General features: G+C 42.5%; 1 protein-coding gene across 8 annotated transcripts in view; it reads left to right on the top strand.

The window, feature by feature from the left end:
- The window catches only part of LOC146552644 (ryanodine receptor 3), a 108,241-nt gene that overhangs the window by 12,320 nt on the left and 71,005 nt on the right, over positions 1–24,916 (top strand). For 7 of the 8 annotated variants that reach the window (XM_085257335.1, XM_085257331.1, XM_085257330.1 and 4 more), the window contains exons 2-11: positions 8,683–8,802; positions 12,690–12,794; positions 19,959–19,973; positions 20,444–20,518; positions 20,666–20,744; positions 21,275–21,387; positions 22,509–22,608; positions 22,908–23,001; positions 23,781–23,855; positions 24,315–24,471. In XM_085257335.1, coding sequence (XP_085113461.1) covers positions 8,683–8,802; positions 12,690–12,794; positions 19,959–19,973; positions 20,444–20,518; positions 20,666–20,744; positions 21,275–21,387; positions 22,509–22,608; positions 22,908–23,001; positions 23,781–23,855; positions 24,315–24,471 — 933 coding nt within the window. The remainder of the gene's footprint in view (positions 1–8,682; positions 8,803–12,689; positions 12,795–19,958; positions 19,974–20,443; positions 20,519–20,665; positions 20,745–21,274; positions 21,388–22,508; positions 22,609–22,907; positions 23,002–23,780; positions 23,856–24,314; positions 24,472–24,916) is intronic. The other variant, XM_085257334.1, reaches the window with a different exon arrangement.

The following is a 24,916-nucleotide window of genomic DNA, read 5'->3' as shown; positions in this document are numbered from 1 at the left end:
CGGGTGCCCACCTGGTATCCAACAGTTGGTAGGGAAAAATATTTATTTTGCATCTGGTTGGCGAGTTGTTGCTGGAGGCTGCTGGCAGTCACTAATGTGAAACTGGTCACCCAAATATGCTGGTTGCAGTGGTAAGGCACAAATTTCACATTGAGAGTGAATTTTCTCTATTTCTGAATTGATTTCTGGGTTAACTGCAGCTCAGAAAGCTAATGGCAGTTGTCTTCAGACAAGTCTGAGTTCATGTAAATTAAGGGCAATCACGTCAATCTGCTACTAAACAACGCAGTCACAAGGAGGTTCTTTGCAACTGATTTCACTCAGGCTAGCAACCACTCACCAGCCAGCTGTGAAAATATACATTTTCCTTAGTAACTGAAGGTTGCCAGTGGGTCGCTGACTGGTGTCTAGGCCTGTGTCACTGAGAGCTTAACTGATCTCATGTTGCAGAATGAGTCCAGGATGCAGCTGCACGCCGATTGTTCCAGGATCTGGTCAGTGACACAGTTCAAGAACATGCTGTAAGGCTTTTATCCTCAGCACAGCCTTAAAAGGAGGCTAAAATTTTAACGGATGTCAAGATTAATTTATGGCGTCACCCTGATTTCTGGGATTTTAATGATGTGTGGACGAGAGGACTTGATACTCTCTGTAGCTCTGTTTGCCTTCTGTCTATCTCTCACTCTCTCATTCGGTCTGTGCACTCGGGGCAGCATGTTCAGCAGTTTGCTTCAAGATGAGCATTAACACTCCCATTTACAGAGTAACACTGAGTCATGAGAACAAAGCTTCACTCCTCTTGTCCAAAGTGTTTCTCTCTTTCGCTTTCCATTTCGACTGGTGTCACACCACAGTGCGAGAGCACTAAGCTGCAAGTCTGTGAATCACCCCGACAGCAGAGAGCTTTAATCTCCACCAGACTGTTCTGGAACAAACATTTTTGGTCCACAGTGCTTCCTCTGATACTGGGGGTCCATTACAGGAAAGGATTTTACAAGTCTTGCAGTTATAGTCAGGCAGATACGCTCAGTGCGTTCGCATTGTATTATTGTAAGCTGTAGCATAACTACAGTTATTTTATTTTTTTGTGATGCATATATATCCAATTTATAATAATGTGTGTAAGAACTACATGTTTGGATTCTGATTGGATGCAGCTGCTCATGTAGATAGTTCAGATATGATTATTGATGATGAGTTTTACATAAATGACACAATCAGTACCAGCTTCAAAGCTTTATTTTCTGATTATTCACTGGTATATATTGCCTCTCTCACATATATACTGCAGTCATTCCCTCTCTTTTTACTGCCTACAAATAGGCTGGGATACACCGGGACTTTTTCTACCTGCACAGTGTGTTTCTGGGTGTAATACAAGAATCCAAGGCAGGAGAGTGTCCTTGTAGGGGGTACAACCGCTGCCCAGCTGCATTTAGTTCTGCATTGCCTGACCAGCTGTATCAATCTGTCCAGAACAAAGTCTCAGCGTATGAGCCAGCTTCAGTGCAATGTTGAGTGGCAGCAGGCCTCTGGTAATGATGGAGAATTACTACACAGTGTAATATAGAATGATAATAGGGGGACAAAAAGCTAAGTGGAGGCAAGCGCAGACTGCTGTTCGGTGTGGTGGTGCGTTTGGAGATGAATGCTCCAGGAGCCACGATCTGCCTCTCTCCTCTCACCTGTAGTGCTCCACTCTTCAAGCTTCCTCCCAGGGGGCCACTTGGTGCCACCCTCAGATCCATGTGCTGTTGATTCACTAGATTTTTTGGCACATCAAGCTGAAGAAGACAGAACAAATCTAACCTCAAAGAATGAGATAGAAAGTGAAGATCTGCTGCAGCTGCAGGAGTGGAGTCTGGATTTATTTATTTATTTTTATCACCACAAGTCTTTACTTTGATGGGATATACTTAGCAAAGGCAATTTCTTCTTTATAGGAGGAGTAATTGATTTTGCTTTTGCGAAGCCATATGAATATTTACATGCTCCTGCATTAGTGCATTTTTTGACTATGTTGGTAATTTTTGCATTTAGCTTCACATTTTAGCTTATTTAGCTTACAACTCTGAAAATAATGCAGTTAATTAGAATCCATGTGGCCTGGTCTCGCATCATAGGAATCATAGAAATAAAAACTTGTGGTTTTAAACAGGAGACACAGTAGTGATGATGCTGCTTTTCGTGCAGGTTTTGTGTTGTACCCGTGCGTCTTACTTTCGCAGAAGCATGTAGGTTTTGGAATTGAGGTAGAATGCATTCAGTACACATTCAATAAGTGGAGGAATCATGATGTCATAAGCATAATGCAAGCAGTAGTAATACGAGGCTCATGGGAGCAAAGCATGAAATACTGGAGCAATTCAGTTGCCATTGCACCCAGGCTCACAGTGCCGCCCGCTAAACAGCACCGGGAGCTTTTTGCTCGCTTGCTCCAGTTTGTTATTGCGACTCGAGCTTTATAGTTGCTCATGTAGCCCCTTCAGGATGTATGAGTGAGTGCATTGCCAAAGCACTGCAGCCGCGTGTGGTGTATGATAAGGCAGTGAGAGGCTTTTCGGTGAGCTGAGGCATGCACTGTACTGCAATACCTGCTGAAGTACCTAAGGCATTTCTTCAAACCAAAGGCTTAAACGCTCCTCTTGAGAGTCTTTAGATTCAGATTGCTACTTATTCCAGTACCTAGGAGAGAGCCTTCCAAATAACATAAAGTTACACCCCGAATAAACCCTGGACTTCTCAGATTTGTTGTTTGAAGGCAGATAACCGGACGAGAGAACAAGAGATGCTCTTCACATAACTGCACATTTATGATGCCAGAACAAATTTTTTCCCTACAAGCCATAAGGATGCATTACCTTCCTTTTGAGCTCAGTAATCACTCCTAGCCATCATAGGAGCCCTGTTGTTAGAGAATAAGTGTGGTGCATGTCACTAACACTGGAGCCTGATTTCATATAGTGTTCAAACCCGTGATTGGCTCACAGTAACATGACTATGCCTGCCTGTCTCCATGCAAACACCAATATTATGATTATCCTGAGTATAAGACGGGTGTGATTGGCTCAAAAGAGGGAGGGAAAAAAAGCCGCTGTCAGAGTCTGCTCATTGATATGCTATAGCATTACTCACACGATTTCTCCAGAACAAGGTAGATCTTTGTGCTATTGTTGTAGCGCACGCACAGATATACACAGTGGAGATGACAAACGCATGTGTTTGCACAGCACGGAGGAATACGAAGGAGGCAGCGTGAGCGAGGGAGTATTAGGATTGAGTCAAATTCAATCCCAAGGTGCCCTTGAAGGCTCAGCTCGCTCTCCTCATATTTGTTTTAAAACAGTTTAATAATTTATGTTTTCTTTAACACAGTCAATAAGTAGCTGAAGTCCTGCCTTCTTGCTGGGTGCATTGGTTTCAGGGTGGAAAAATATTGGTGTCAAAGTCACTTTGCTTAAATCATTACCTCTTCTGATAAATGATGCCATGATGACTGCTTAGCTCGCTGGGGTGGGGAATTTTATTTCTTTTCTTGGTTTTAGTAGTCTGCTTCAAAGGAAAATTTATATCACAATGTTTGGGAAGCTTTGAGAAAGATACGTAGATATCTTTGTGTTTGTCTCGAGGGCTGTATGCCAGTATCCTTCAACTCTAAGTACAACATCATCTATTATATATTTAAACCAATTTCATTGTGCCAGTGTTGAATGTCTAACAATATAGCTGTAAAATGAACTCTCATGTCATCCTTTTAAACCTTTCCTGTAGTAATAGAGAGACTTTTGCATATAGACAACCAGGTTCAAATATTTTAAGAGTTTAAGAGTAAAAAGAGTACCTTCCATTCTTACAACCTGACTGACATCACTTAGTGCTTCTCTTTATGAATCCTGTGTAGAAGTCAGGGGCAAGAGGAGAAGAATAAAAAAACAAGGGGTTTGTGACACAGGGTGAGAGAGAGAAAGAGAGAAGGGGGGAGATACCCCACATTACTTCAGTGCAGGGGTGAGACAAGGGAAAAGGGCCAGCTGTGGGCTAGACTGAAGCAGAGACGTGAGAGTTGCCTTCTCTGATTGAATGCCTGGATCGATACTATCCTTATGTGGCTCAAATCAGCTCTGCTCTTGGTCCCTTAACAAGGAGACTGATTGCATGTTCTAACCCAGCTCAGAGCCGCTTTGCCATAAGGGCTATTCATTTCAGTCTGTATCTGAGTCGAATACATTTTATTTGTATTTAGTATTTATTTATTTATTGTCATTGTCAAGAACAATGAAATTGCGTTTGGGGCTTCCATACAACCCAAAAAAAGAAGAAAATAATAAATACCCCTTAAAACCCAAGTGTACATATTTAACCCAGTGTGACTCCAATGCAATAAGACAATCCTTAGCAATAATGTTCGTAGAAATTCAGACAAAGACCTGAGAAACATGACAAAATACAACAATGCAACCCATTCAATATTATTGTACTGTGAGATATGATATCAGATATGATAGTTATCTATTTAAGAAAGAGGGGGGGGGGAAGAGAATAAAGATATGATGCACCAATGCAGACCAGTTCATTGCTATTAAGAAGTTGGATATGGTTATTGTCCGTGAGAGGGGGGCAGAGAGTTCAGGAGCCTCACAGCCTGTGGATACAGGCTGTTGGCCAGTCTGGATGTTCTGGCCTGTATAGACCTGTACCTTCTCCCTGAGGGCAGCAGATGGAAAAGGTGGCGCGCAGGGTGATGTTGGTCCCGCAGGATACTGTGCACCCTCCTCAGACAGCGAGTGGGGAAGATATTACTGATCTCTGGCAGACTTGTTCCAATAATTCTGCCAGCTTCTTTCACCACCCGCTGGAGTGCTTGCTGATCGGCCTTGGTGCAGCTGGGGAACCACACTAGAAATCCATACGTAATATCGATCTGAGATGGTTAGCATTATGCAAAGTGTTTCCCATAACAATCCCATGTTCGTCGTGGCATTGATCATTGACCAACGTAACCTGGATTATAATTCTCCCCAGTATTGAACAACCCCGCCAAGATTTATTAGTTCCTACAGTCAGCCTTAGTTTAAATATATAATCTCCCCACTGTGCAAACAGTACACTGTTTGTGTACTGACAGCATGCAGTGACATAACTATACTCAAGCGGTTTGAACTACCGGCCTTCATCAGCAGCTTCATCAGTTTCCTGTGAACTCAATGAGAAAGCCCCATCTGTTTTGAAAAGCTAGAGTATGACACACGGATGAAAGCTCTATAAAATTTGTGAGGAGGAAAAAAGTGTCAGAAGCTCTTTCTAAAGTAGTTCTCCACAGATGTCAAGCTCAAGTGCAACCGCTTAGTTTATTTGCTGTGGGGTTTTTTATAGATCACATAAGCTGTTGCACAAACTTCTGGATTTCTGTGCTCAAGGTGGTTAAATAGATTTGTTGTGCTGCACCCCTCTAGTATCTTACACACTGAGTGGTCAGCAAGACTAAAAAAAGTCATACATATATATAAACTAATCAGGCATAACATTATGGCCACCTGCAGAGTAAGATCCACATAGATGACAGGATCCAAGGTTTGCCCAAAACATCACATTCCCTCTTCTGGCTTGCCTTCTTCCTACAATGCATCCTGGTGCCAGACGAGCGATGCACCCAGCCAGGCATGCGATTCTTCAGACCAGTCCACCCTATCAATGCTTAATCACTATTCCTTCCTTGAACAACTTATGTTAGATACTGACCACTGCAAACCGGGGACACCCCACCAGAGCTGCAGTTTTGCAGGTGCTCTGACCCAGTCGTCAAGGCATCACAATTTGGTCCCAGTCAAACTCACTCAAATCCATACACTTGCTCATTTTCCCTGCTTCTAACACATCAACTTCAAGGACAAAAGGTTCACTTGCTCCCTAATATATCTCTCTCACTAACAGGTGCCATGATGAAGAGCTAATCACTTTGCCTGTCAGTACATGTAATGTTATGCCTGACTGGTGTTTTAGTGCATTTCATTAAGCCAGAAATGTCCGAACTTGTCTCTTCCTAGCTCCGTACGATGCTCGTCCAAATAAATAAAAAGTCAATATTGAAGGTTTCATTTTTACTGGTATCGCATCGTAATTAATGCTGCATGCTAGCATTGTGCTAGTAGTGCTAAAGCACGTTTTCACACTTCCAGTTAAATTCCAGTATACTGCTTCCATTGATAATGATAGTGCCATTAATAATGTTGTTAATAATGTAAATTGTCATTCCCAACTGTTAAATTTCATACCCACATTTAACCTTAACCTAATTTAATGCGAAGCTACAAGGCTGTTTGTAAGGGGAGGAAGACATCCGCAAACCACATAAGCTTTGCTGCTGTTGGTAGCCATCAGATGACACATAATAGTGGTAATATCATTAAGGACACCCACACACCCACAAACACAAATGCACGCACACATTGCTTTTTCTTTTTTTCACTAAAAGGAAAATATCTACACCGACAGAAGCACACACGAGCAACTCGAAAATGAATGTGTAACGCGTGCGTTGCAAAGGGGCCTCGAGGCTTCTCATATTGATTTCCATGCAGTGCTTTCTACGCACACAAACACGGACTTGCACCCGGTGACGTGCAGATGCTAGTCCTCTTTATCTCTCGCTGCTGTGCATTGTGCTGCACTGTAATGGAGTGCTTTACTGTTACTACTACTACTGCTGCACTCTGCTCTCAGCACAATCCCTCTCACATTAAATAATGCAGCTGGCAATTGTGCAGCAGCTTCCAACCCCCCCCCCATCCCATAGCAGCCAATATCAGCAAATTTCTGCTTGCTCTGCTGTCGTGAAGAGTAACTATGCCCAATTCAGCGTTTACAGGGCCAACACTATAAACACCATAAGCCCATTTACACAGCAGTGGCATTGGATGTTTGTTTTTCAGCTCTTGTGCTCCCAAAACAATTTATGTTTTTGGTGACGTCTGTCGTCATCAACTGCATTTGCCTTTACTCGCATAACACACAAAAACAATGAGCCAGCTTTTGTGTGTTATGCGATTAATTTAAATCATGAAATGAGTCTTATTTATTATGGCTTTATTTTCATCCTACTATAAATATGTAAAATCTCTTGTTTTCCTGCGAATTTCTCCTGCACAGTCATGCAGCTACATCTTAGTTCCCTGAAGGTTTTCATCTATGCCAGATATTATGACGTCATCATGATGCCTAGCAACCACCAACCAATTAGCTAAAATGACACCTTATAAAAGCATTGTATAATTTTCCTTTCACAATTACAGCAATTTATTCTAATTTTTAACCATAAAACTTTCATTATGGACGATTGATTACAATATGTTGCCTAGCAACCACCTACGGACGATCTAAAATGAGCCATTTGTGGCCTTTATGTATCTGCAGCACCTTACAATAACATTGTAGTCTTTTAATTTTATCTAATTTATATCCACAAAACTTTCATTTTGCACACACACACACACACACACTGTTTAAATATACAGTATCTGCACACAGTCTTAAACATATTTACTAATGCAACATCAAAGCAGTGCACTACCTCGCTTTTATAAATGCATTCACTTGTTTCAGCCATTATTTCTGTTTATAGGGTGAAATGCTCCAGCAAATAGCCTTAACCTCATTTGCACCATTTAAACAGCGTAAATAGCCTAAAGAAGATTGGGTTGACTCAAAGGGATCAGCCATGGATAATTTGGAAAAAAGGTCTAAGAACGTCCAATTTTATGTTTGAATGCAACATAGTTTACTTATCTTTTAACAGAAATTTTAATAATTCACCTGACATTCATTCTAGATGCAAGGACATTTTATTCCATCCATTTTTATATGAGGAAAACAAAAAATAATGAACATTCTTGTAAATCCCCGCGTTAGGCAGCTGGCAGATTTGAACCCAATGTGATGTTAAAAATTACAGACGCCATAATAACAGAACAATCATTGCTATGGCAGTGCACAAGTTATGCAAAGAAAGAGCACGGCATTAGTTCTGTGACAGTAACCACCGTGTGGCCATTCAAACAACAATAAACCAACGATAAATGGACTGGTCCTTACATAACGTTTGTCTACTCAAGCGCTCATTAATGGCTCATTCACCCATACAAGCACTTTTTTCTACATCTAAGTGCTTTCCATCTAACATTCACACTCCATTGAGCACAACCTGGGGTTGAGTATCTTACCCAAGGATACTTTGGCACGTACACTGAAGCAGCCAGGGATCGAACCACCAACCTTCTGATTAGTAAATAACCTGCTCTACTGTCTGAACTACAGCTGCAAATCTGAAAAAGTCATTATAGACCTTTGAATATTGGTTAATTGTCAAAAGATGATCATCACTGTAACTTAAGCAAAGCTTCAAAGGTTTAAGGTTAGGCTCGCTTTTGCTTGCACTTCTAGTTTGCTTCTCTTATTCTGATGAACAGCTGTATGAACTAAACTGTGGTTGGTGTCGAGGTTCAGGGGAGAAGAAGGAGCACTTCTCAGGCCATGGTGGTTTGAGAGTTTCCTCCGATCAAAGCACAAGGATGGGCATGTGTGTGGATGAACTGGGTTTCTCCCAGGATGACACACACATGCACACACACTGACAGCGTCTAAGCTTGCATGCGCAGACACAAACTGAAGTCTGTTTTGTTTTGACAGGATGATGAAGTGGTGCTCCAGTGTGTGGCTTGCATCCAGAAGGAGAATCGCAAGTTCTGCTTGGCTGCCGAGGGGCTCGGCAATCGACTGTGTTACCTGGAGCCCACATCTGAGGCAAAGGTAGGCAACACTGGCTCTACTGTTGCACCGTTTTATTCTCTCAGATTTGAACTGGCAGCACAACAATGCATGTCATCAGTGTGAGATGTTTCTATATCTTTATGTTCACACACTTGTGTGTGTTAAGATGCAAATAAAAAAATGGACCAATGTGACATGAAGCAGTTTTCAGAAGCGTGTACCGGATGAAAGGAAGCGTTCATCTATAAAAAAAACCTCCATGGAAACCAAACATCCGCTTAGTCCGTTCGTGTTTGGGTTGAGCAAACCATCAGAGAAGCCAACCATCACAGCAGCTCACATCCACCGCAGTCTCCTTGATGAGCTTTTCTTTCAAGGGATCAGGGACGGCGTCGCATCTCCGCAGGTCCCCCCCTCAGATGATAATTCCCTGAAATTACGCCCCTGGACGTGATTGATGGATTGTTTCATAAGCTGCACTGTTGTTAGCTGTAATTGCCCGCTGCTTTACTGTAGCAGAGCAGCCTGTTTGCAGTTTGTTTGAATGAGTGTAAAGTTTTAATGAGTTAAATGCAATTTCTTTTGCTTTGCTGTCAGTGGGGGTGCCATCATAATGCCTTTTTGTGTAATTAATCCATATGGCACACATTCTCTTCTTTTTTTTTCTTTTAATTGATCCCCCTGTTAAGCGATTATTTATAAAGATTGATCGGCTGGAGGGATGTGTATTCTTTCTCGCCTTTTCATGGCTGCCGATGCTTTGCTGCTAATCTGGCATTGATGTTTCCCTGTAGCTACAGTTGACGGGCCTTAGGCTTCATCTGGATTGATTGTCTCTTAATAATAATCCATTAATATTGACTAATTTCACTCAAGACACTATGTGCATGGGCAGCGTGGGTGACCATGTAAGAAACGCGGAAATACTTTTCAGAGAAAGAGGGAAAAGAGTTGTTTTTTACTTGGCAAAATACTGACATTTACTATCATAGCTCACACAAAGAGTATATCTGTGTTTCAAGGGGAAGGTTAGGCCTTTACTCTATTTTGGATGGTAATTATACCTGACAGGTGTGATGGATGTTCTCCGTATCAGGCACTTTGTCTTCATTCCCTGTAGTTTTTTTATGAAAAGGCATCACCCCACCTTTGGGATCAGCAACATAGCTGTGAAAAAAGCCCAAGATGTCCATTTAGAGGTGGATGACTGAATAGGAAGCTTCGTTTCCTCGGTGAACTAGTCTAGTAATGAGGGACAGAACCAAAATGATGCAACGAGGCTGATTTAAAGCGTGCACGTTGTAAGTGGCAACATCAATCAGCTCGTGAGAAGCCGTTGGTGTGATATACGACCAGCAGCTTTCACTTGTCAGAGATTCAATATTATGGAGTTGTGCCCGCATACCATTATAGCTTTGATGCTTGTCTTTGTTGTTTGGAACCAGCTCATTTTTCTAAATTCCTTTTCATTACCAGCCAAAAGCTTTAGCGCCGCCCCCAATTAAACTAAAGAACAATGGAAGCGGATGAAGCCACATCCTCAGGACAGTCAGCTTTAACCCTGCTTGACCTTTCTGTCTGGAGACAGAAATAAAGACGCGATCGATCCTCGCCCACGATCGCAAAACACTTGCTCTCTCATCACACAATTGGTCAGCCAAGCTGCCTCAAAACTATCTCCTTGACGGGGCTTTATAGTCGCCATCCCCTCCAGGTCACTTTGATTTTTATTTCCCCTGTGTCTCGAGGCTGTCCCTCCCCACCTCCTGTTTTAGTCCAGGCGAGGGCAAAGGTCCATGTGTTGTGACCTAGAGAGGTTTGAGGAGGGCTGGACGGCTTCTCAACAGATAGGAAAGACGTTTCACCAGCCCAGACTTCGTGTCATACCTTTACACTGCACACAGAATCAGAGACTTTTCTTTTAAAGCTGCGAGGGAATGGAATAAACTTCCTGAACATTTGAAAACTCTTTTTTGTTTTTTATGTTGAAAGGTGGACTCAGATCTGTCAACATTAACCATCCAACGCTTTGTAATTCTTTCTGTTCGTTTTGAAGTTCTTGATATTTATATATGACGATAATGGATGATGGGGTTTGGCTACTGTTGATATGTTTTTCAAATAATTTCATCTGCGATGTGCAAGGTTAGGGTGCAGTGCATCATTTTCCTTAGAAAAGTGAAATGAAAGAATGAAGATATAAGTGTATTTTTTATTTGCATTTTCACATAATTTATTAGTCAGTACTATTGAGATCTATCGATCATGTGAAACTAGCCAAGAGACATTTGTCTGAGCTTGTATTTAAACAGGAAGTCAAAATCTTATGATTAAAACGCTGTTTTGCGAGTGTTGTGTGCTGAAAGAAGCTCCGACAGACCCAGAACCCATGACTTGGGATTTCACAAGAGATTTTGTTGCAGATCAGTCATTGTAAAGTTGTCTATAAAGTTCATATAAACTACTGTAAAGGCTGATGGAAACTGCAGTTTCTGAGTTAGCTGCCAGTTCACTGTGGGCTCATCACCACAAACCTTTCACACGCAAGAAGTAATCTGCGCCTTTAGTTAAGATAGAGATATAAACTATATCCCTTTACCTTTAATGAGCATGTCATCAAGTATCGAGCTATGCACTTTCTCAATCTGGTTCTTTCAGTGCATTTGTGTGTGTGGTTCTTTTTCCTTCTGGAAAGCAAGTGAGTTTTTAAGACTCTTCGAATTAAACTAAATTCTCACCATCTCTCGACAAGTAGCAAATCAGTGATGTCTAAATTCAGCAAGCGTGTCAGTGGAAGTGTATCCGTAAAAACTATTTTTGAATTCCAACACGCTGGCTCGTGTTTCTATAAAAAGTCACGGCTGTTTTTCCCCCTGACTTGCCTGGAGCCTTTCTATTCAACACAGTAGTGGCCATTGTTAAGATTCAATTTGCCTTCTGAGTACTTTAGCATAACACTGGGTTGTGGGAAGTTTTTCAATGAGGTTAGATTTACCTGTGTGAACGAACCACTTTGGGACCAGTTGAGATACTCGGGAAGGAGGCCAGAGAGGGTGTTTTGGGTTGGTGTCATTTATCTCGTGTTTATGCCCTGCAATATCTCCATCGGCGCTTTCCGTGTCCTTTCTCTGAATCGTCTGTCTTTTCCAGTACTGCCCTGGTTCAGCGATTTGGCATCTTCCCTATTTTTTTAATGGTGCTCTTTCCAAGACCTGGCTTATCTGAGCGCAGACTGACCCGAAAGCGCTTAATCTGAATTAAAAGTACCTTTTAATGAATATCGCCCACTCGATTAAGACGAACTCGGTTCAACTGGGGGTAAAAATGCAGCAGTCAGCAGAGATTTTATGAGTGGGCATCTAATCAGAGTATCCCTGTAGATTCAGGGAGCTGTTTTCCTTTTTTTCCAGGCTGTATGAAGATGTTTTGCTTATGGAGCAAATTCCTGAAGCACTAAATCAGAATCAGTTTTGATGGACAGCAGAATAACTGCAGTGGTGATCTTTTCATTATTAGCACTTTGGTGAAGGCTGAGTCACTGTAGATGGGATCTTTTGGAGCACGGTGGAGAACACGCTGTACTGAAGAGTGCTTAGTTTGATCTTTTTTCTTTGCTGTCATTTACTAAACATGAATTAATAGTTTGATATTTTTAAAAAAATGCATGCGAGAACATATCCACAAATTTGAATTATTGATTTTTTCCCCATCATTGAGCCTTTCTAAAATACTACCTATCAGTAAAGATGATATATCCTGTACAGAACCCGTTATTTTGCATTTTTATTTACTAATAAAATATAAATATAATGTCTATTTTTTCAAAAGAAAAAAAATGCTAAAAATGTTCATAAAATGTTGCCTAGAAAAATGAGATATTTCATCTGTGACTGTTTTTAACCAGAGATGCTTTTATTTGGTTACAGTATGTTCCCCCAGACCTTTGCATCTGCACCTTTGTGCTGGAACAGTCCCTGTCAGTGCGAGCCCTGCAGGAGATGCTGGCTAAGAGCGGACAGAACAGCGAAGGGGTGAGTGAAGATAGACACAAAAGCTCTTTGATTCTTCATAAACCATCCCCGAGTCATTTAATGTATGTCTCACTGTGCTCTGATATCCAGAGGAGGCGGCTGTAATAAATGCAGTCAGCTAAGTTGAATTTTCTTAACTGTTAGGAGCTTAATGGGCAAAATAGGCCCGTTTCAGTAGCCTGGGGACCCTGGCTGCAAAGAGGTCTGGGCACCCATGATGCTGATGTGGATGTATCCATTGAATGTTGGGAAATTACTGCAGGTTTCATGCGTTATGTTTACCTTTGCCCATTTGATTAACACTTAAGAAAACAGCGTGATTTTCTTTTGTACAATAGCAATTAAAAGCCTGCATGCAAAATCAGTCGACAGTAGATTTGGATTGTATTTACAGCGTTGTACAAAAGTCTCGAGCTGCTCCTAGTTTCTGTAGATTTTGCTTCCAAGCGAAATCCCTGTTTGCCAAATGCCAGCTGTCAAGTAGCCATTACGAAAAGGGCGGATTGGGGGAAAAGGCTTAAGTTATATTGGATAGAACAGCGATGAATAGCGAATCAGTGATGAATCTATATTTTAAACTTTTGATTCAAATTTTCTTCATTACATACAGAAGAGGAGGTTAGTAGAGGCAAGCAACACAGAGTGTATACGACCAACATGGCGGAGGCTCTGGCATGATACGAGGCTGCATTTCAGCTGGTGGTGTGGTCAAAATTGATAGAATTATGAATGCAGCAAAGGAGTATCAGATTTGATCCACTGTGCAGTACCATGTTGAAAACATCTGATTGGCAGTGGCTTCATTCTCCAGCATGACAGCGATCCCAAGCAGACTGCCAAAGCAGGAAAAGGATAACTGGATAGAAAAACAGACAGTGTAACACTCTCAGTCATGGACTGGCTTCCCCAGAGCTGGGACCTCAACATTACTGAGGCAGTGTGGGATCATGTTGACAGAAAACAAAACAAAAGGCAGCCAACATCCAAAAAAGAGCTTTGAATTTCATTCAAGAAGCATGAACAATTCCCAAAGACTACTTAAAGAAATGACAGAGAGAAGAAAAAAGGTGGTCATATTAAATATTGACTTTCAAGTTTAAAAATAGAGTTGTACAAATTCTATTTATCTGCTCTTATATATTCTGTATTTCCTTGAATATTTGCACGTTTCAATAAATCAGAGCACCTAGTTCCTGTTTACCTAGCGAAACATAAAGAAATGAAGGGCTGCTAAAGACTTTTGCGCAGTCCTGTACCCACATAGTGAAAGTAAAGAGGATCGTGTAGTAGGGAGAACTGAACACGTTTCAAATTTTGCAGTAATCTGCACTCATTCGTCAACCTTTCCTGTGCTGCAAGTGTGTTTCCTGCTCTTTTACATTTCTATGATATATAATTCTACCATCTTTATCTTCTATTTTCTGTGTATAATCCATCTTTCACGTGATAGACACGCAGCCTGGATCAGTGGGTATGTTCACTGCTCATGCCATTCCCCTCTCATCCCTTTGCACACTGCAGTGCATCCTTTGCTCTTCTTTTCTACCCTCATTGATCTCTGGTTTGACTTTTACGACACGTCACCTGTGAAATTTGTCTTTAGAAGTCATAGTTTATTACACACCTAAATCATTTTCTTTGAAACGATGGTACAACTGGTTTCTTCAATCTAGTATTTCCGTCTGATTGAAACCCAATCGGTACAAAGTACCTGATTGGGTTTCATACAGACTTCCCAATAAGGTTTTCCATAAAGAATTACTTGTTATATAACTTGATTTTTGCTGGAGAACTAGAGCGTCTCCAATGTTGGATTAGCGTCAGATTAACATTTGTCTTGTCTTCGGGGGATTCAGATGAATGCTCAGTGCAGCATCATTTGTTTTGTGCTACCCTCCGCATAGAATAAGCTCTCATTTGTCACAGCATCTTCTTCTAATCATAGCAGCTGTATGCTGTGAGAGACGCTATAGCATGATGCAAACAGCTGATCTGATACGAACATTTCTGGAAGGAGACTGAAAGCGATCACGATTGATTTAGTCTCATAAGCTCTCTGCATGATTTGGTCTGTTCATCCTTTAATACCATGTGGTTAAGGATGTGAGAATTTCCATAAATCTTTAGTTGTTAAGGCACATATTTAATGGCTTTACTTCAGAGATAAATGGAGATGTCAGGAGTGGATCTTGTCTGTGCAGCAGAATGACACGAGTCAAGACCATTGGTTCCACTGCTGCTGTGGGCGGTGTTAGCAGGAAATTGCGAGCTGCGGCGGAGAAAAAGGGAGCTCCAAAATATTAAACGCTAGATCAAAGCTCAAATGAACATGGTTGACCATCCTTCTTGCATCAGCACCTTTAAAAGGCTTAAAATAACACTGGAGTTAGCTTGCCTCTCTCTCTTCTCCTTTTGGGAAAGGAATTATGCACCGATTTACATTTCAGTCTGGCATCAAAACATCGTCTCCTTATCGCTAATTTGTTTGGCCTTCTGTTCGTCCCTCATCTCTGTAGAAGGCAAACTTGTTTCCACATAGCCAATCAAATTCGTTTTGTCAGCCACACTGACTCACTATCAGCCAGATGACAGTTTGAGCCATAGATTTTAAACAACCAAATTTAGCTGCTCAAGTCTCATTTGTATCTAGCTGGCAAACATAAACACACATCTTGTCCTGGGCTCTGTGCTGTGAATCAAGTTCAACATACTCTGAATATTTTTCTGTTATCTGGCTTCACTTGCACCGACACTGGCAGTCAGGTTAAGCAGACACAGGAAGGTGGTAATCAAGTCAATAAGTCAACCCAGGGTTTCCCAGTGGAGCTGTGAGTGCGTTCGCATGAATGGGGCTGCGTTGGCAGCATCTTGCCAATCACACACATGGAGAGATCTACTGGCAGAGCAGGCAGCAAGCAACACAGCTACTGCAGACAAAGCAGCTGTGTGTGTGTGTGTGTGTGTGTGTGTGTGTGTGTGTGTGTGTGTGTGTGTGTGTGTGTGTGTGTGTGTGTGTGTGTGTGTGTGTGTGTGTGTGTGTGAGGAAGATTGTTGAGTGAAGTGCTTTGGAAACATTTGGTATAAGGTCAACTACAACATGGAAGACGAATCTAAATGTCTTACTGATGCTCATCGGGGAGAGACAATGACTTCAGACTCGATTAAACGAATTGAGATGCTCTTACCATCTTCACCCTTCCAGGAATATCTCGCAGGTAATGCTGGAATAGTAGTGACACCATTTTCCGGAGAACTGATTGGTCAGTAGGTGGTGATTTCACACATGCTGATCGCTAATCTCAAGGATATCCTACTCAATATCAGGTTAGATCTGCAGTATAAGTTGCCATGGTGATGCAGTCTGCTAAGAAGTGAACTGCCTTTGTAATACTGAAAACCCAAATCCTGCTTCGTACTACTGGCCTCTGCTCCTCCTCTGCACTCAATGAGAAAGGGGCTCTGCAGGCATCACTTTGCACCTGCTTTTTATCTGCTCAGCTGTAACATTGAAATACTTCAGTTCAGTTCACACAAATTCAGACCAAACAGAGGAAAACAGGAAGTGAACTCCAAAAAGACACAGGAAATAGCAACATGGGAAAACACAGAAAATGAAAAGGACAACATACAATACCACAAAGAGCAACACAGGACTATTTATACACTAAGGGCTGATTAGGAAACTGAAACAGGTGAAATTCAACTAACGTACAAGTGAAGATAGCCAGGATGCCACGACAAAGAAACACAAAAGAACCAAAGCAGGAGCACAAACAGAAACACTACTTCTACTACAAATAATAGACAAGGTGTGAACTAGAGCTCGAGATGTCACTCATCCATTCGCTTATCGTTTTTCGGGGTTTCGGCGGGGCTGGAGCCTATCCTAGCTGTCTTAGGACGAGAGACGGGGTAACACCCTGGCCAGGTCGCCGGTCTGTCGCAGGGCTAACACATACACATAGACAGAGACAGAGACAGAGACCTATGGCCAATTAACCCACCCCCACTAAGTGCATGTCTTTGGACTGTGGGAGGAAGCCGGAGTACCCACACAAACACGGGAGAACGTGCAAACTCCACATAGAAACTGAACTCAGGACCTTCTTGCTGTGAGGCAACAGTGCTAACCACCGTGCCACCGTGCTGCCCACAGTGATATGCTGCTGATATGATGTTACATTACGATGCATAAGCATCTAAAACAAATGTTCAAACCTGATAAAACAGGAATGACAGGAAATGTTACTTAGGTCAGTTAAGCTGCTGATTTTGGTTCCTACTTTACAATCAGTTAAAAAAGGAATAAATAAATAAACGTTGCCTGCTCGAGTCTGAGCAGACTGTCAGTCAGACTGAGACTCTAACGATGCCTCCAGCTGGCTGAGAGTAGAGAAGTATTTTGACCTCTTTTCCTCCTTTAATCAATAAAAAAAAACTATAAACACTAAATTCAAAGATCAAATTGACCTTATTTTTGAGATGAATTCTCGTGTACATACACCTATTGGATTTACTTATCGCAAACATTTATATTGTAACCCGTCTCACTTTACGTACCCGTGTAGCAAATACTCCAGAGACTTTTTAGACTTCTTGGATTGGCAATTTGAACGTGTCACTCGAGTGCGTTCTCTCCTCTCACGTTTATCTGTTTTCGATATTGTCTACCTATTCATCATTCTTGCCTGCACTGAAATGTCACTGGAGGAAGCGCCATTAAAGGGGAAATGGAGGTTGAATATGTCTCGGCTGAGGCTCTGAAATCAATATGTCTTTGAACAGATGGGCTCATCAATAGACAGTGGCTGGAGCAAATGGTTGTTGAGTTCAGGCAGTTCAAGCGGTTTTAGCCAGAAGGCACAGAGACACAAAGGGCACAACAAGGTACCTGCAAAGACAACACACAGCAACTAGTGTAAATGCCAGGCCGCATTCAGATCAGTATCCACTAATAATTACTAAGTGCAAATTTGTCTTTACTAATATAAAGTATCCCAGCCCATATTGGAGGGTTGCTGGTCAGAATGGGCGAGTGGTAAGACTGGTCACTGGGGAATACCTGCTGCAGGCTCACACACCATGCAGTGGGGAAATAATTATTTGATCCCCAGCTGAATTTGTAAGTTTGCTCGCTTCCAAAGAAATCCATAATTTCTCTCAATTTTCCTAGTAGTTTCATTTAAATGTTGAGAAACAGTATATCAACCAGAGTTCCAGAAAAAAACACATTTAATAAACTTGTAGGTTAAGTGGATAATCCAAATTGCCACTAGGAGTGAATGTGAGTGCGAACGTTTGTCTGTCCCTGCGTGTTGGCCCTGCGACAGACTGGCGACCTGTCCAGGGTGGACCCCGCCTCTCGCCCTATGACAGCTGGGATAGGCTCCAGCGCCCCCCGCGACCCTGAAAAGGAGAAGCGGAAGTGAATGAATGAATGAATGAATGAATGAATGAATGAATGAATTTAATAAAGTTATGAATTAAAGAATGATTTGCATGTCATTCAGTGGAATAAGTAATTTGTCTTAATGCTTCAGCTTCCTCCACAGATTTTCTGTAGGACTGAGGTCTGGAGACTGGCTAGGCTACTCCATAACCATAATGGTCTTCTTCTTTAGCTACTCCTTTGTTACCTTGGTGATGTGTCACTGTCATGCTGAAAGACCTATGTTAACTGAAGGAAGGAGGTTCTCATCTGATATATTATGCTACATCTTCCCATCCACTGGCTGTCAGTGTAGTGAAGTCATCCTGTAACTTAGCAGAAAAAGTGCCAAAGAGCATCGTTTTGGTTTCATCTGACTTCATTACTTTCTCCCAATCTTTTCTGAATCATTTAGATTCTTAAATGATTCCTAATTCATAGCTTAAGACAAGCCTGTACGTGTGCCTTCTTGAGCGGGGGGTGTTGCAGGTGCTGCCAGATTTCAATCCATTATAGTGTGTTACCAATGGTCCCAATTGCCTTCAGATCACTAACAAGCTCATAGGGCTAATACACTGCCTTTTTCATGATTATCCTCATCCCATGAGGCAAGATCTTGCATGGAGTTCCAGACTCAGGGCGATTGATAGTTATTTTATATTTCTTCTATTTCTGAATAACCAAACCAACAGCTGCCCAAGCTTGGTGTGAAGGTAACAGAATATCTGTAATTGATTGATTAATTGATTGTAATCTGTGTGCCACATGGACATACACCTAGTCTGTTGGAGGCAGGCTGGATTGTAAGAGATCAAATATTAAATGACGTGGAAACTGATTTATAACTTTTGAGTATTGTATTTTTTCTGTAGTTGCTCTCTATCATGAAAATCGGAGACTTTTCATTTCTACGTAAATGAACAAAATTGCAGTTTCAGCATTGGATCAAATAATAATTATTTCTGGCACTGGATACGGCGGTTTGTGATCTATAGTTGGAGACAGCATCATTCAAAAGTTTTCTCCCATATGGTTCATTCATCCAGGGGTTATAACAGCTTTGCTCTTTTCACATGCTTAAGTTATATTACGTTTTTGCTGCAATGTGTCTCTACATTTAGAAAATAACTTTTCTTGCTGATCATGCACAGCCCGTCATTGGGACAGGAAAGTGAGTTTGGGGTTCATCCGCTGTGGTGATTGCAGTGCTGCATGCCTCACTGCATTAGACTCAGCCCCTCAGCCAGCTTAGAGCAGTTACCAGCAGCACAGAAGAAGCCTGAAAGCCAGTACTGCAGTCTGCAGAACACAACTGCATCAAATCACAGGCCCGCTATTGTCCCAGTAGCCAACTGAGGGGGATAGAGAGAGAAATAGAAACGCGGCAAAAGAAGATGTAGAACCACACTATGATTTTATAAAACGAGCCATGATTCACATAGCGCTTGGATATTACGTAACTACAATTTTGTAAAATTGCATAGAATAAACTCAGCTTTGCTGGAAACATACTGTATAGTTAGTATCCTGCTTGGCTTGTAGAAAATATTTGTTTTCCAGTGGCTTCACTGTAAAACACACACAAAAAAAGATTGTCAGCTTCTTTTTCTTCATTCCTTTAAATAAGTAACAGCTGTGTGTGGCCTTAAATTTGTACCACCTAAAGCAGACAGGCTCAGGAGAACAGTAGCTCTTTTCTGAATAATAACACTCTTTCTTACCTTAATGCTTCCTAGAGGCTCATAAGGAAGGTGAGTAACATGGGAGTTGATTGCCAAAGAGAAAAAAAAAACACCCCCTTTTGCATTTCTCCCAATAGATATATTAATTGTTCCCCCTCCTGCATCTTAACCCAATCCCCAAGGCGATGGAGTCATTGTCTGCTAATACTGACATTGCATCCAGAGACTGACAGTAGTTTACAGTGTGCATCCTCCCACATTCCTGTAGCTGGAGTGCTGGAAAGATGAGCCCGTATCCTGCTCACTCACGGATACAGGAGCAGATTGCATGTGTTCATTGGAGAGACTGGGTGCAAACCCTCCCCAGGAGATGCGTGCCCCCAGCTTGAGGTCACCCTAGTCGTCGATGAGGTCAACATTCAGTGTCAGAGGTTCGATTGAAGCGGTTGGAGGGAGACCACTGGGGTTGTTCTGACAGAACACTGAGCTGACATGTAACTATGCGCTTGTGTACATGTGTTTGTGAATCGTCTCTATAGGCAGCGCAGAGTGGCGGACACAAGACTCTGCTGTACGGACACGCCATCCTCCTGCGGCATTCCTTCAGCTCTATGGTGAGAGATCTCAAACAATCCCCGCTAAACAAATCACGACAGATTATAACGGTTGATTTATACGGTATATCAAAAATGACCCTTGTCAAATACAGGAAGCGTGTGACAGCTCTGTCTTTTGTGGTTTGATGTGTGTGTTGACCACAGTACCTGGCCTGTTTGAAGACATCAAGGTCACAGACAGATAAGCTTTCCTTTGATGTCGGCCTGCAGGAGGATTCAACAGGTAAATAAAAGCTCCGGTGCAGTTCCCTTTGTCATTGTCGCTACGCCTGTCTCTCTCCGTCTTTGTTCCGCCTCCGTCTGCTTCTTTAAATCTATCTAACCTCCTCTTCGCTGTCTGAACGTCCCCTCTTTATCTTTCTTCCCGCTCTTCGTTTGTTTGCGAGTGAATTTCACTGTTTGTCTTTTCAGAATCTCAGTTGATACCCCCCCTCCCACAGTGAAGCAGTGTACACTTACTTTGTGCTTCTTGTTGTCAGCTATGATTTCATCTGTGCAGAATATTTAACACCCTCATGTGTGGCAGGCTGATACCTGGACCCACTTCTGTTTGCACTTGTTAATTGCATCATGTGATACACTCGATGAGCAGTCGCCTCAATTTCACTTGAAAATCTTGCTGCGGTGACCCATGTGCCCTCATCTTCAGCCCACTGCGACAATATTAGTAATTACAGGGGGTATTTGGGCAGTGGTGTTTGATTAAAAATATAGAAGAAACGTGTTTGTGTATGCGTGCGCTTACTGTTGCAGGTGAGGCTTGCTGGTGGACAATCCATCCAGCCTCCAAGCAGAGATCAGAGGGAGAGAAAGTACGCATCGGCGATGACCTCATCCTCGTCAGCGTGTCCTCAGAGCGATACCTTGTAAGTCTAGTGTTTGCCGGTGTGTATGTGTGTGTGTGCGTGCATTTGAGTGATCATAACACAGAGGTCTTGGTAGGAGCGCATCAATTCTACTCCCCTGATGTGGCAAAATTTCAGATTATAGCAATCCTGTTACCACATGCTGCAGCTCTCTCCGTGACCTCTCTCCAGCTGGAGGCTTAACATTAAAAGCAACAACTTTTTTCCCCCTCCGGATGACTGCAAAAATGCATACAATTACATTAAGCAAAATTTGATCTGCACTGCATCACGTCTGATCTCTGGGGGGGATTATGATTTCTTTGCTTCCAGTGCCTTTTCAAATCAAGCTCCTACGTAATCATTCTGGTCACGCCCAAACATTCCTCTCCTCTGCAGCTATGATTCTAACTTTTTCAGCAGCGGGTAACTTTCACTTTTAGACTAACTTTGCCCACTGAGCACACGGACTCGGACGCTAACCCTGGGAAACATGTTCTCCACGATCCGTGAAGTTTGTGACAGCAGCCAGGCGGTGCTTACAGCCCCACGGCAGTTGGGCGCACGGACAGATGACCACTATCGCCTTACAGTCAGCAATGCCAATCTGGTAGTCTGTCCCAGCTGTCACACACACTGTGGTATGTGAAGACACACAAGCACCGAGAGGGCTGCAGGAGACTCTGGGGAAGGAGGATGATCAGGACACAGCTGCCACAAAATTTGTTTTTTGGATGCACAAACACTGTGGAAACCACACACACACACATATTCTCTACATTATAATCTGTTTGTGTATCCCTGAGCGCTCATCGATAAATTGGAGTCTTCTTCTGCATCAGTGGTAATAGACTTTCAAGCTCCAACTGACAACTCATCATCCTTTTCAAGTTGAATCAATACAATCATGCATTACAAACCCAGGTCACAAGCAAGTGCACTCCTAGTGTCGATCCCAAGCTCACATAAATGGGGGAGGTCACGTCAGGTAGGGCATCTGATGTGAAGGTTTTGCCAAATCAAACATGTGGCTCGTAAAGATGTAGATACATTGCTGATTGCTCATAAGATCACAGTGCTGTCACTTGCATATTTCTGTAGTTGTACACAAAAGTGAAAGCTGGATGTGCTCTTTCCTGCAGCATTTATCCATCTCAAGTGGCAACATCCAGGTGGACGCTTCCTTCATGCAGACTCTGTGGAACGTCCATCCCATCTGCTCTGGTAGCAACATAGAAGAAGGTAGAGACTTTACATAATCATTTGATATACCTTCAGGTAAAAAAGAGAGACAAATATACTTGAAGACAGTGTTGTGATGAATTTTGCAGCCCATATAATTTGAATTTTCTGCATATTCAGTCAAATCCAGGTGACAGTGGCTAAATTTGCAACGAGTTTAATGTTTCTAACTGTATTTAAAAATGGGTAAAACACTTAAATATGGCAGTTAAACACTTAAACCCCTGTGATATGGATTGTCTATTTTTCCTGATTTCATCTCTGAGATGCCAAATCTTTTCTTTGTCCTTCTCCAATAGGCTACCTGTTAGGTGGTCACGTGATGCGGCTGTTCCACGGACATGACGAGGTTGTTACAATCCCGGGATCAGACCAGAGTGAAGAGCAGCAGAGGTGCCTAACACAGCATCGCAGGGGCAAAGCTAAAGTAGTTACACAGCACATGAGAAGCTAATGGAGCTGCCAGCCCTCTGTTTCCACCACGCTCTGTGACCAGTGTGACCCCGCCCCCCTCCCCACGGGAGCCAAAATGGCTGCGGTGTTATTTTTACCTACAGCATAGCTGCTTGGTGCCAACTCACATAAGGCAGAGCGCTGAATAATGGCACACTGGGCCTGAAGTGGGTCAAAACAGCGGGCACTACACGGGCCCGTACACATTCAGCCAGGTGCCAAAAGATGTGTGCGTCTTCCTCTGTGATACACACGATGTGCACACAGTTTCTGTTTTTAGACCGGAGCAGGATTAGATTTAATTCTAATTTCTAGCTTTGGCTTTTACTCCTTGATATTTCACAGATGGAGCGTGCTTTTTAGAGGTCTCACATTTTTCTGGGGCAGATCAAACGCACTCCAAACTGTCACCAAGGGGTCGATGAGCGATTTCTTTTATCTTGGGACCTAGTCACCCATATCACTGAGAGACGGCGTAGCTGCGATTTATCGGGACTCGTCTGTGTTTGAAGGATGTGACGGCGCAGTCGGCAGAGTAAAAACAGCGTGCTTATGTGCCAAAGTCAAACATCTTGTCTGTGAATATCAGTGTGACAAATGAGAGGAGAGAGGGCCGGGATGAATGACCTTGAGAGTGTCCGTGGCAGCTAGACAGTTAAAGCATCTGCCCACGCACACACACACACACGCACACACTCATGCTTCTCTCTCATCCTCAGGATAGTCAACTATGAGACGGGTAAAGCTGGTGCCAAGGCGAGGTCCTTGTGGAGGCTGGAGCCACTCCGAATCAGGTGGTTTTGTGTTTCATGTGATCTTTTATCTGTTGCCTTTCTTCCTGTAACTCTCTCCTTTGTTTTTGTTTAGTTCATCGCTGTCCCTTCCACCTTTCTTTTCTGTCTTTTGTTCATTGTTTCCATTTTATCTGTTCTCCTTTCCTCACTGCTGCACTTTGGCCTCTGCCTTATCCCCTCTTTCTCTTTCCCTCTGTCTTTGCTGCCGTTCCCCTTTGATTTCTGCCATGTTTTTGATGCTGTTTGTTTAGACTTTCCTGTTTCCTAAAAAGGAAAAAAAAGGTGCATAATTACAAAAATGTTTTCATCCGTTTCCAACTGATTCAATTCATATCTACTAGATAATTAACAGCTGGCAGCAGTTTTTTTTAGATCAGCTAATTAGCAAATCTCCCTGGGTTTGTGAACTGAACATTTTTGTGTATGCTTAATATTAATGTGCGGTTGTGGCGTTGACAGCTGGAGCGGGAGCCACATCCGCTGGGGTCAGCCCTTCCGGCTACGGCACCTGACCACCGGTCACTACCTGGCTCTAACGGAGGACAGGGGGCTGGTGCTTCAGGATCGGGAGAGGTCTGACACCGTTGCAACGGCCTTCTGCTTCAGAGCCTCTAAGGTAAGGACACATGCACACAGAAATGAACTGCATCATACAGGATCAGCCACACCCTTTCCCATTTAAACACCAGCAAGAAGGCTTTATGAAGGATCACCTATTAACCTTTTACAAATGAACTGCCAAATATCCTTGGGCTGGAAAATCACAGCTTTTTCAAGGACAATGAAAATTGCAAGAATTATTGGACGAGCGAAAACGACACCATTGAGGTTAATTTAGCTGAACTTGCCGACTCTAACTGAAGCGACCGTTTAACTACTCTGTTCAATATAGTTTCTTGAAATGAATAGTGATGCTGAACCAATTACTGACCCCCTTCCAATGTGGATCTGAAGCATGTCTTGCAGAATATGTTAAGCAGCTGACTTGATTTACATTATTTACATCTAATCCTAAAAGCAAAACAAATACAGCCTTCTTGCTTGTGATGGGCGGAGAGCTT

Source organism: Mchenga conophoros, linkage group LG19 (assembly GCF_057382185.1).
Source record: "Mchenga conophoros isolate Kocher_MC1m ecotype Shallow Benthic linkage group LG19, M_conophoros_male_GT1.1, whole genome shotgun sequence".
NCBI lineage: Eukaryota > Metazoa > Chordata > Actinopteri > Cichliformes > Cichlidae > Mchenga > Mchenga conophoros.
The sequence above is the reverse complement of the archived record's forward strand: the minus strand, read 5'-3'. Positions and strand labels throughout refer to the sequence as shown.